Source organism: Cucumis sativus, unplaced genomic scaffold (genome assembly GCF_000004075.3).
Source record: "Cucumis sativus cultivar 9930 unplaced genomic scaffold, Cucumber_9930_V3 scaffold81, whole genome shotgun sequence".
NCBI classification, from domain to species: Eukaryota; Viridiplantae; Streptophyta; class Magnoliopsida; order Cucurbitales; family Cucurbitaceae; genus Cucumis; species Cucumis sativus.
In genome coordinates this window covers 80,783-94,341 of record NW_022279572.1, presented here as the reverse complement: position 1 = coordinate 94,341, position 13,559 = coordinate 80,783, and the positions used below count along the sequence as shown (strand labels likewise).

The following is a 13,559-nucleotide window of genomic DNA, read 5'->3' as shown; positions in this document are numbered from 1 at the left end:
ACATGAGCCTTTATTGACACGACCTACTTGCCGAAATTTAACTTAAGTATGTAGAGAACACTTGTAAAGTACCCATGGACTCCACCTCTTCATTATCTTGTCTAACCAAAACACGTAAGTGTGGAACATCAAGATAAACACCTAACTAACTTCAAACATGGCCGCAAGCACTCCTTCCTCGCGTGCAAGTCTACTCGCCCAACATCATGTTGTCTAGCTTTCTCGCCTAGCATCTTAACGCTTAATAACCTCTAAATGACAAGCTTTCCTCGCCCTAAAAATCTTTCTCGCATAGCCTTGCTAACCTCTTTTGCTCTCGATCGCCTAGGGACACTCTTCACCACCCAATAACCTCTACGGACAAGCCTTGTCGCCTAGCCAAACACACACTCAAGCTTAGCTACCTACCTTGTCCAAACGCCTAAATAACCACTTTAGAGGTTATATTTCCTTCTTTTGGCTGCCTACACATCACCCTATAACCTCTAAACGCTTTGTCCTTAAACCTTTGACACTTAGTCAATTATTTTTACGGTTAAATTTGGGTCTTAAATCATGTATTAAAATAAACCAAATTTTAAACTACTCATAATTTTAATTTTTTAAGTGAATACTATTTTTTAATAAAATTTTAGTTTTTGTTTAATGATAAATAAAACTTTAGAGATCACCGGATTCTTTTTATAGTTGTATCCACAAAATAGGAGAGATTTCATTTTTTTTTTTAAAAAAAAAATCAACTTTAAACGTGTATGCACAAAAATATGGAAGATTTTTTCTTCCTTCTTTTAGGGTGAATTTTAGATTTTAAGGATAAAATCTATTTTTTAAAAAAGAAATTTTACTTTGAAAAGTATGTGAGATTTTAAATTTTTTTTAAAGGTGAAATTAGGGAATTTTCAAAAATTTTCAAAAAGAGTAAACAATTTACCCTCAATAAAATATTTACATTTTCATACAAATTTTTGTATTTCATAGAAAAGAAACTGTAATTGATTTTATTTTTGTCTTTCAATAGTTTGTTTTTATGAAGTTTAAATAATTTGTTTTTTTTATTGTTTTTTATTGTAATTGACATGATATTACAATGATTTTATCAACAGAAAAAAAAACTATTCAATTGGTCACTACAGAAGACAAAGAAATAAAAAAGTGAATTCGAACTTCATTATAAGATTGGAGATTTCACAAATGATTCAATTTGAAATCAAAAAAGACATATTGACATATTACTTGAAAGTGTGTCATAGATTTAAGGCTTCACAATTTACCAAATCTTCATCATATTTACCATTTTTACGAACTGGGTGAAAGAAAAGTTAGAAAGGGTGTGCATTATATCATAACAACTACATGAAAGAGTGGAGGAGTGTAAACGGATTGAGTTGGGTTGGACGACATTCCTAACCCAACCCATATTTTTAGGTTGGTTGGATTGACAATATGAATAACCCAAATAGTATTTTTAACCAACCCAATCAAACCCTTAAATTATGGAATAAGTTGGGTTGGGTTGTCGAGTTGAGAAGAAGATGGCGAACGTCGGAGATTGTGAACACTAGAGATGAGAGATCCAAACGAGAGGGAGAGAGTGAGTCAGAGAGATAAGGAGTGATGTGAAGACTGAAGTTGAATGAAGTGAGGATGAGGAGTAAGTCTCTGAGCTACTTCTTTTCCATTTACTAAACTAATAATATAAATAAATAAATAAATAAATATATATATATATATATATATATATATATATATATATATATGTATGTATGTATGTATGTAAGTCCTATTGAAAAAGAGCCTTGTTGAAAAAAGGGAGTTCATTTGAGTATAAGTGTTATCGAGTTAGAGTAAGTTGACCACCATTAATCGCTTCCGACCAACCTCTGATGACTAGTTTTTGACAATTGTAGTTGACCAAACTTCGAATGCTTGTTTTATGGCAATAGTCACAAGAAAATTATTGACCACCATTAATAGTCGTCGGCGAACCTGTGGTTACTGCTTTTCTGGCTACTATTTTTTAGCAACCTTCGACGGTCAACTTTCATCTACTGTTTTTTCGACAACCATTGTTGATCGAACCCGACAATCTTTTTCTAACAACCATCGTCGATCAACTTCTGATGAACTTTTTTATGGCAACTATTTTTTTTTCACTAGCAGTAACTTCCTTGTACCATTTTTCCCGTAATCGCTGCTGGTCAACCTCTGAAATCGTCGACCATTTTTCAGCGACTATTGCTAGACAACTTTTGTTTATTGTTGATCGACTAGCATTGTTGGCCAGCTTTCGTTGACCATTTTCGATGACCCATTACTGGTTAACTTTCCTCAACCATTGTCGGTAAACTTTTGTCGGCTGTTTTTTATGACTGTTGCTGGCAAGTATCAATGACCGTTGTTGGCCAACTATTAAGGACCATTTTTTTTTTCAATTAGCATAAACATAGAAAAGGACAACATTGTCATCTACCTAATTATAGAAGCTACTTCTAAAGGAAGGTCAAAAATGGAAGAAAAAAATTTCTCCTCATTCAAGCTTTTATATATACTATAGATAATATAGAAATCTAAAAGGGAGTATTGCAAATATAGTTATATATTGTAAATGTACATCTATCCATAACCTACATAGGTTATCAATCGTCATATAACTCTCATTCAATTCCATGTTGTAACATTCATCCTACTAAGATTCATATTGTAATTTGTACCATGACATGACATGTCTTATAATTAGAGATATGTGATGTCTTTCTTAGATATACATAATTGAGTTCAATTGCTTTCCATGTTTTCTCCCTTCTCTATTATTCTCTTTTGTGTTGTTTCATTGTTATGACGTATTTTCTTTATTCTTATTTTATAGTATTAAAATCCATAACAACACAATGAGTGTTTTTTTCTTTGAATTATCATTTATGTAAAATAAATTAATCAGGATAATTTAAGTTTGTCTTTAAAGTATAAAACAACGTAGATAAATTTAAGATAATTTGTTGGTTTTTTCCCCCAAAAGTAGAACAAAATGCAAAATTATTTACATATAGAACAATTTTGAAAAAGGAAAGAGCCCACAAGTTCATAACGTAAAATAACAAAAATACCTCGGAATTAATTGACCACAAACATACACAAAAAAAGCTTCTAATTTAAACGATAGTATAATATAGTCCAAAATATCGTTTAGATATTGTACACAATCGTGTAGATGTTGTAAGTGATCCGTTTGAATCTATTACTTATCTATTTAGGATAGATAGTGATAGTGATCTATATGAGATAGATGACTAATTGTTTAGATTTTGGAACACAGTCATTTAGTAAAAAAGAAGAAGAAAAATAAAGAAGATGAAAGATGACGTACAAGGAAGAAATTATGGAACAAGAGATGAAGAAATCGCAAAGAAGAAAAGTGAGAATATGAGGAAGATATGTCGGAATTCAATACTCATCCAAAAAAATTCGAAACCAACCACGAAATCATGGAACTTGTGAAAAAATAACAATGGCTTCATGAACTTTTATTTTATTTTTATATGGACGATAAATACTTTTGATTGTTGTTTTATATATATATAATTAACCAAATTTGTTCCGTGACGAAGTAGCCTAGTAATATTCTCCCTTAATCCGCTTTGGACTGTGCTTTTCTTTCCTTTTGTGTTTTGAAATACTAAACTTTTCATATTTTTTTAAATGGAAAGATAAGCTGATTATTATTAAAACAAAATTGTTAAACTTTTTGAGAATACGAAATGAGAAATTCTTTTACATTCCAACTCTTTAGATTCCTTTAAAGAATGTGTTTACTTCTTTATTTTATATTTCATTAACGTTAATTATTTACAATTAATTGAAAAAATTATGAGACAAAATTACACATGTTTTACTTTTCTCAACAATAGAAACATAAACTTATAAACATGAAAAAACAGTAATGACTGTTCTTTACTACGAAATATATTGTCAAACAATAACCAATATGAGAGATAATAACAAAACAACAAGAAGTAAACGAAAAAACAACGAGAATTGTGTCCGGAAAGTTAATCCACGGAAATCAATAAGTCAAGCAATTATAAAGTTACTTATATAAACACTCTTCCGCTCACAAAGACAATCGTAGAACTAATTCACTGGACACTTGGGAAACATTCTCTTTAATACTTAGGCTCCCCTTAAGTATGCTACTATTAGTGAATAACTACTCAAACTCCCCTAAATAATAGAAATTCTTGATTAATCATTCCTCTTTATTTGTGAACTCCCTTCACGAATAAACTTAGACTCCCCCTAAGTTGATGAGATATCCCTTCTCGATAGAGCCAACTTTAGGATCTCCTAAAGCAATGTCATTAGATTGGTTTCAAATTAATCTTTAGCCAAGCATTCACACGAACAACAGCCACACGCACATAGGAATGAATCCTTTGAATATCGACTCTTCTTAGCCCAAATGGTAAAGAGAAATCAAGATATATGCAGCAACCCTAGCACAAAGACTGCCTTAAGCTTAAAAAGGACAACATAAACAAAGAGAAAAGCTTAGAAAAAATGGACATAATGGGTGTCCATGAGGGGTCATTATATCAACCTGTCTAATGTATGTCCCTAAAATTTTGAATACCAATAACTTGAGATGTTAAAGAAAATTGAATATGGTCTTTTAGAGCAAAGAGTACATAAAGAACACAAATAGAGAAGAAATAATAAAGATGAAAGAAATGATGCAACTTCAAGTGTTGGGAAGAAAATGATAAATAAAATGGTAATTTTAATAGTAGAACGTGAGTTACAAAGTTTTGTTTTTGAATCCTACCCCTTCTTACATTCAATTATATATATTATATGCATAATAGGGTTGGGTGAACCAGATCAGTATTTTTTTCCTCTAATTTAATCCAACCCAACCGTGATGATTATTCTAGTTTATTTTACTTAAGTGTTTAGAGTAACTGCTTTTATTGAAATAATGTTTACAAATAAGGGCCATAATTTTAGTCCAAAACGACCCCGTAGTATCTCTATTCTACCTCTTACCCCGAACATCCCCTCCCTCTTGCCTCCAAAACATCCTCTTCGTATCTTTTTTATAATTTACCGATTCTGTGGCTTTCAGTTTTCACAATTTTTTGGTAACTTCTTTTCCCCAAAGAATATTGCTCTCTTCTTCGCCGGTTCCGTCGCGAACTAATTTTCACCTCCCCAACTTCTGCCTGACTTTCTTCCGTAGGGCTGCTGGTATCCGATTCTTGTTTACAATCTGTTCCCATTCTTCCTTTGCTATCTTCGCTGCTAACATTGTTGAAATTGTTCGGTATTGCCATTTCCCGAGTTTGAATAGCTTCTTGTAGGGATTGGCTCTCAACCGAAGGCCATTCAGGTACCTTCTTCGTCCCTCTCAATTACCCTTTTTGTATTTGCATTTTAGGGAGTACTTCGTATGGATATGTCACTATGATCAATCCTATTCCTGTTTCAAGAACGAGTGTTTGTTCTAGTCTTAAGGGAAAGTGAAGTATTCTCTTTCATTGTAGGTCGGATTTTTAGTCATTTTTTATTTTGTTATTCCACTCATTGAATTTAGTTGTTAAGTAGCAGGACTGGAACTACAATAGAGTAATGGCGTCTTCAGATGATGAGGCTGAGACCTTACCAGTACCACCTGTCTCAAATTTTCACTTTGTGGATCACAAGGAAGAACCTATTTCATTCTCTATTTTGCCGATTAAATGGGATGAAGGGGAGAGACTGGAGGGCAGTCAAGAACCTGTTTTCCTCCATGGTACAGTTGATAATGGACTTCAAAAGGTTTATAAACAGGTTACCGCATGGAGATTTAATATTTCTGGTTCAAAGCCAGAGATATCGGTGCTTTCCAAAGAGAATGTGTGGATTACACTTCAGAAGCCTAGAAAGAGCTTTGAGGATACCATTAGAACCATCTTGATCACAGTGCACTGCCTTCATGCTTTGAAGAGGAATCCAGATACATCTAGCAAATCTTTGTGGGATCTATTAGCTAAAACCTGTAGGTAACATGAATTCATTTCATCTTTTACTTTGATGCTTTTGTATTTGTTGTTTTTAAGCCATTCATTTTTGCAGCTTGTATGAAGTGAGGCCTTCCCAGAATGATTTGGTGGATCACGTCATTAATCGGAGAAGCAGTTAAAAGGGATGATATATTGGCCGAGTCCCAGGTTCTCTTTCATTCTTGTGCAGACAATGAAAAGATTATGTTCATTTGTTTTGTTGAATAAAGTTTTTTATAAGGATGTGAAGAAGAAACAAAAGGGCAGGGGGGAGGGAGGAAGGAGTTCGTGATACATTCCTAAGTCTCAAAGCCACGCCCACAGGCAATGGAGTTTCAATTAGTGCAAGATAAATAAAATTTTTGACTCAACTATTCCACAGTTCTAGGTTATGTTGACTTCCATCCTCAAAATATTTTTTATACCCTCTTTTCAGAAAGTTCCTACAGGACTTCTGGAACCATATTTATCCCCGTAGGCTTTTCATTTTCTATAAAGATAATTCCCATACAATCTGAGATCCAAGTCCTCAATTTTAGAGGGAGCTGTCCTGATCAGTTGGTGGAATGCAAGGCCCTGATTTTCTGTGGGTAATGATTGTGAAAGTACACACGGTAATCTCCTTGCGGTCAGCTTGCAAGCACAGAGTGCAGTAGCCAAGTAGGATATATATTTCATTCATCTCACAAGTTTGATTCATGGCATAAAAGATACAAAGACTCAAAAACTCTAATGAAGATTCTGTTAGTTTGGACTTTAGATGACCTTAAAATCTTGAAAATAGTGGTAGAGGGTACAATGTTTAACTAGTTGAGTACTTAAAAAATGTCAACAAAGAAGAGATCTGGTTTTGCACAACTTAGTCGCTGGGCTATTGAATTGAATTAATTCTACAGAATACGAGTCTTTGCCACTTGTTAATTCAAGAGATAGTAACAAGGAAATTTTGCATGTGGAACATGCATTTATTATAATTTGAATAATTTTGGAAAAAGTATAGTTACTGTTCAAATGATAGTTATTTCAGTGGTATACTTTGTCATTTTGTTTGAATTAGAAACACTTTCATAGATGATAATATTGTAGAAGAGGGGGGAGGAAAGCAAGCCCGATGCTGAAGGAGGTTACAAAAAAGTTATCCAACTGGCTGTAACTGTGTAAGAGAAACAATGTTCTACCAGGGCCACAAAAGTAAGGGGTGTAAGAGATGATTGAAGGATTGCTCTTTGTTGTCAACATTGGATTTCCAATCTTTTAGGCTTATGGTCAAAGGATAGGGAAGATTATCTACGGATGTGCTTCATTTTGCAATTTGTATGGAGTTATGTTTGGAAAGAAATATTTAAGCTTATAATGGGCAGGAGATAGATGAATAAAACCTTTAAGTAGGAATTCTTTTAAATTTTGGGTATATTCAATTAACATTGTGCTAAAGAACCAGATTTTGCTAAATAGATGACCTATTTGAAAACTCCATTTGGAGGGTTTGGCTTTTGATCCCCAACCTTCCCCCACATCACTGCTGCTTATATGTTGTAAATGCCTTCGTTAATGGGTCCTTTCTATTGTATCCTGTTAGAGAAAAGGCCAAGAAAATACATTGTGGTACATAGTTTTGTAGCATCATCTTGGAGTGTTCTTTCTAAATTTTTTGTACCTATTCTCTCTCTATAGTTTTCAGTATCTTCTTTGGTTTTAGGGTTTCCTTTTTGTATATTTCATTATTTTTGATGAAATGTTGAAGTATTCATTTTCTGTAGTGCATTCCTTTCTGTTTTGTTTAAAGTGATCCATTGATATTTGATAATTCATTTTATGGATCTTGTGTCCGATTTTAACTAAATGATAAGGTTTTTTTTTTCTTGTGGAGAGAGTAATATTTCATATCTCAACTGCCAATACCTGTTCTCCTGTTATTTTTTAATATACCTTCTGCCTTTTTTTCACAATACACATATTGTTTTTTTCCCCTACTTTAAATTATCGAGGTTGGTTACTGGCTTTGCAAAATTGTTTGTTTCTTAAAATCATAGTTCGATGGAATTTCCTTCCCTTTTAGCCTTCTTCTCAGAATGACATAGAAATGACAGCTCGACCAGGAAATCACACACAAAAGTGTTTCTAGTTCAAAATAATATGATCTAATGAATAATTACAGAAGTCATTGGAAATTTTCTCCCAAGTAGAAGCATCAAGCTAAGCCTAATAAGCTATTTTGATTTTCTTATAGCTGTGATGGGAGGTGCATGAGGTCCTTTCATGCAACTGAAGAGGATGGTGATTGTTTCTCGCTCGGTCTCTCTAAAGAAGAAGTAGATGTATGATAATATTCATGTATGTTTTCTATGCTTGCAAACTACCTTTGTTAATTTTCTTCAATATCTATGGGCTTGGCAGGCAATTGAAACCTTTATTTGCAAGAATTGCGAGTACAAACAACACCAGTGCTATGCTTGCGGGAATTTAGGTTCATCTGATCAGTCTTCTGGTGCTGAGGTATGGGATTAATAATGTTTACTGGATGTTTTTGATTTTTTTTACTTTCAATATACACTGTTTTTGCGGGGTATTTTCTTAGAGAGAAACACGAATGAGAGAGAGGAAGGTGTCTTTGCGGGAATAAAATGGGTCATAAATCCAATTTGAACAAGATATCAAAGTGAAAATTACACTTTTGATCCTTGAGGTTTGTTTTGAATTGTTGTCTAAGTTTGAAAATTGAACAATCGAGTCTCCTACATTTGAAAAATGCTTGATTTTGCTCCCTTTATTAACAGGATCTACATGTGGTAATTACTATGAATAAAAATATTATTAATTATATAAATAAGTTGAATAAAATACTAATTTTAATTTTATTGAATTCTCTCTCTCCTCTCCTCCTTCAACCCCTCTCCATCATTGTTGTGCCGCTCACCGTTGTTGCTATTAAAGGAAAAGCCAACCAGCTCCCTTTTTCTTCCTCTTCCAACAAAAAATGTAGTAAATATGAACACAAATACAAATATAGGATAATTCAATAGGATACAAATGATATGCCAATTTTTGAAAAACTAGGATATGGATACGTTGAAGATACATTATTTTAATTAAGAGAATATCAAATATATGCAGATTTAACATAAAGATGCTAAATGTAATGCACTAATAGACATGAAGTGTCAAGTTCAGTGTTTTTAAAGGCTCAAGGCGCACTAAGGCGCATTGGTCCTCTGGAGCCTAGGCACAAGGCGCAAAAAAAGGCGTGAGCTTTTTTTGATAAGACGCACTATATAAAAAAGAAAAGAAATATATATATATACACTCGTAGCAGAGCAACAATGTATAAAATATAAGTACCCAATATAAGTAGCCTAAACAACAAAACACAACAGAAAACTACCCAGTATTCAACAACAAGTCAACAATCAAAATAAAAGTTCATCCCTAAAGATCAAACTCATCATCACTAAATTGATCCTCGTCTTCATTCACTCCTTCGTTAGACTTATTGCCATCAGTATCTTCTTCTTCCAAATCGAAGTCATCTAAATTTACTTGTTTGCGTTGCGTGGTAGACGAGGATGAACATGAAACATTAGTCTTTGCTCTAGAGGTACTAGCTCTAGAATAGAATGATGGTTCTTTTGCTCCGACAGCTCTAGAAACATCACCCCACGTTAAAGAATCATCGTCAAATACCAACTCATCATCCTCCTCAGAATCGTCATCCAATCTTCCAATCAACTATTCGTTACTATCATCAATATCTTTTAAGGAGATAGGATCGACAATATCTTGTAGGTTGTATCGATGTTTTAATGTTGTGTTGTATTTGATGAACACTAGATCATTCAAACGACTTTGAGCAAGCCTATTTCGTTTCTTGCTATGAAGCTGAAAAATTAGAAAGTTTCATTATCAGTGAATCAACAAATTTTGATTCTCATTCTCAATGTACTTAAGGAGAGAAAAGGTAACTTGTTCAAACACACTCCAATTACGCTCGCATCCAGAAGCGCTACAAGTAAGACCTAAAATTCTCACATCAAACTTTTGCAAGCTTGGAGTTGATTGTCCAAAATTATCCCACCATTCCACTATAGGCACAAACAAAAAAATATATATTAATAGAAGAACTTGTTGCTAGTATCGTTGAGTAATCGTTTAGTTGAAATTTACCTGGAGATATTTTGTCCCTTTGTCTGATTGCTAAAGATTGTCCGAATAATGTCTCAGCTCTCTTATACTTGCTTAGTTCTGCAAGTATTTTGTCTTGTACTTCCAATGAAGCAACCATTTTTGTTATGCATGAGTAGAGTCCATTAACTATTTCATCATCCTTCTGGATATTAGGATTCAGATAATAGAATGACAGGTTTAAATAATACCCCGCTGCATGCAGGGGACGATGCAACTGAAGCTCCCATCTTTTATCAATTATGGTGAAAATGTCCTTGTATTTTTCTTCATTATTATTAAAGGATTTAGCAATAGCTTCCTTAGCTCTATCCATGGCCTCATAAATATATCCTAGGTGGCTTCTTCTCGCCATCAACCAATCTAAGAACTCGGACTAGTGGGCCAGATACTTTAAGAGTGAAAACAATTGTAGTCCAAAAACTAGCCAACAAAATAGTCTGAACTACTCGTTTCGCTTGTTGCTCCTTACTCCATTTGCTATTCTTCCATTCATCTGAAGTAAACATCTTCCTTAGATTATTCTTTTGACGATGTATACTCGATAATGTAATGCAGGCAGTAGCAAAACGAGTCTTAGCTAGTCTAAAGTGGCTCTATTTCATTATATTCCATCCATATCCCAATTCCATTCAGTTAATATCCCTGTGGTGTCATTGAGATAAGAGATGTCGTTTCTAGTCTATCTGTTTCTCTAGTCTATCTGTTTCTATTTCTATATATATGGAAAGTTAAAAAATCATCATAAGTCCTTTTGGTTAGTAAAACATCGCATCATGTTTAACAATCCAGGATGAACATATATGAAATTGCTAATCTCCATGCCTCTTTTCAATGCTTTTCGAATATTCGAGATCTTGTATACATCCTCCAACATCAAATCTAAGCAATGAGCGGTACACGGAGACCATATTAACTGTGGTCGCTTTGCTTCTAACAATCTCCCTATTAACAAAGAAAATAAGTACACATTTAACGTAGAACTCAACTAAATCTAACAAATTAAAGTTATAACTTGTAAGTAGTCTACATTCTTACCTGCCATCACATTTGCTGAGGCACTATCGGTAACTACTTGTCCAACATTTGCTTCTCCAATTCGGTCTACAAAATTATCAAATAACTCGAACATCTTCTTTCCATCTTTCACATAAGATGAAGCATCGATGGACTCAATAAACATGGTGCCTTTAGGACTGTTAACTAAAAAGTTAATTAATGTCCTATTTCTTCTATCGGTCCATCCATCAGCCATAACAGTGCATCCAACCTTGGCCCACTCTGCCATATGGTTACTCATCAACTCATTTGTTGCTTCTAATTCCTTTTTCAAACATGGAACTCTTAACTCATGATAAGATGGTGGTTTCAATCTAGGACCGAATTGCCCAATTGACTCAATCATAGGGGCAAAACTATCATATGTGCAGGCATTCAGAGGCACTCCTGCATCATAAAACCATCGACAATTCTTTGGATGTGTGCTCTCTCATTTCCTTCTTGTATGCCCCATTCAATGAAGTTTGTTTTCCTTTGTCCTTTCTATTTTGAACCACAGTTTCTGGGTTAGGAGTAAAAAATGCATCCATTGGACCCTTTTGCCTTGGCTTCTTCAAGCTGCCCGGTGTGGTTTGTTATGTTGTTTACACTAACACTCCCTTCATCTTCATCCTCGATACCGTAATCTTCTACATCAATGTCCACAATCAGATTTCTTTGTTCTTTAATCTCTTTTTTTTTGGACATGTACTCTTTAATTTCTTCCTTCACGTGATCCGAACATTTTGTACAGGCGTGACATTTCTGTAACCACCAGCGAGGTGTTGTTTCATTCTATATACCCCTCCTTTTGTTACTTTCGAACAAAATCCACAGACAAACGTATTTTTATCTTGGTCATTTTGCAATTGACCATATTTCCATGCCGGATTTTTTCTTGAACTTTTATCAGCCATCTATGATCTAAGTTATAAAAAAAAAAAAAAAACAGAAGCTATTTAAAACAGAAGCTGTTATAAAAAGATAAAAAAACAGAAGCTATCTATGGATGGGATGAAGCTGTTATATATTGGAGGGGAGTGTGTTGTGAGAGGGATGGGATGAAGGTTGAGTTTGATGGGTTATTGAAGGAAGTTGTGGTCGAGAAGTATAAGAAGAAGAAGATGTCCAAAACTTGCACACAATAAATAAGTCAAGAGACAAAACCAATAGTCACTCAATGGGTATACCACGCTATGAAAACACAAAACGACATATGTAGTTCGTAGCCGTCAAATCAGCAAATTGATAGCTAACTTAGACCAAAACATACTAGAACCAAATGAATCTGTGACACAACAAAGTGTCACAGTAGAGTATGAAATTTAATGCAAGATGTCAAATCAACAAAGGAGAGATACTCAGAATTCGACATCTAAAAAAATAGCCCACTATGCTTAGCATGAAATATAGACTTTTGGTCAAAACTTGATTGTAGTTATCTCAATCCTCTGCTATATTTCATCTCATTCCTCTCGAGTTTCATTGGAATTGTAGGTGGAAACTTAGTTCTCGAAAATGAAAGAGAGGATCCACCTTCCATTCTCTTAGCAACCAAATTAGAGGAAATGACAATAGAGCCAAAAGATGCAATAGATAGAAAACATTTCAAGTTCGTTCATCCATATTTGTTCTTTTCACCATTCTGAGCAATCAATATGTTAAATGAAAGTAAAAGGATAAAAACTAATAATCCTTTGAAAAGCATGTACGAAATGGAAGAAGTTGTTGAGTGAAAAAAAGGAATGTGAGATTTTGAATGTGAATCTGACGAAAGACAATGAATTGATTAAGAAGTTGTTGGAGGAATCAGGCAGGGTAATTGAAGATTTAGAGAGGAAAGTGGATGTGAAAATGAAGGAGAAAGGTGAGATTGAAAAGGAAAAAAATGGGCTGGAAATGGAGGTTGAGATTTGAGAAGTTAGAGAAGGAAGTTGCTCAATTAAAACAGAGTACATTCTGTTTCAAACAGGAAAAGGAAGAGAACGGGAAGAGAATTTCTGAGCTTCAAATGAGAATTGAATAAGCTGTGGTGAAAGAAAGTGGGATGCTGATGGAGTTTGATGTTCTTGTCAAAGAGTTACAGAAGAAGGAGAAAGCAATGCAGATGTTAACTGAACAAAGAGATTCACTTGATGTGAATTTAAATCTAATCCAAGAGGAGGCAAAAAGTTTACAACGTACGATTGAGATACTCACCCGCGATAAAGCTGAAATGGAGGAGGTGAAAACTGAAGCAGAATATTATTGTCTTCTCTTTTCCTCTGTTTTTGCACCAAAAAACAGAGTAATGGCAGCCGCAGCACC

General features: G+C 34.1%; 2 protein-coding genes across 7 annotated transcripts in view; both read left to right on the top strand.

The window, feature by feature from the left end:
- The first annotated feature begins 5,041 nt into the window (after window positions 1-5,041).
- Window positions 5,042-13,559, top strand: part of LOC116406270 (protein ENHANCED DOWNY MILDEW 2-like) — an 88,725-nt gene continuing 80,207 nt past the window's right edge. Inside the window, exons 1-2 of the mRNA XM_031889981.1 lie at window positions 5,042-5,383; window positions 5,599-5,676. The gene's annotated coding sequence lies outside the window, so the exon portion shown is untranslated. The remainder of the gene's footprint in view (window positions 5,384-5,598; window positions 5,677-13,559) is intronic.
- LOC116406269 (protein ENHANCED DOWNY MILDEW 2-like) overlaps window positions 8,196-13,559 on the top strand; it is a 50,614-nt gene continuing 45,250 nt past the window's right edge. For all 6 annotated transcript variants that reach the window (XM_031889975.1, XM_031889977.1, XM_031889976.1 and 3 more), the window contains exons 1-2: window positions 8,196-8,353; window positions 8,433-8,531. In XM_031889975.1, coding sequence (XP_031745835.1) covers window positions 8,282-8,353; window positions 8,433-8,531 — 171 coding nt within the window. In that variant the 5' untranslated portion in view covers window positions 8,196-8,281. The remainder of the gene's footprint in view (window positions 8,354-8,432; window positions 8,532-13,559) is intronic.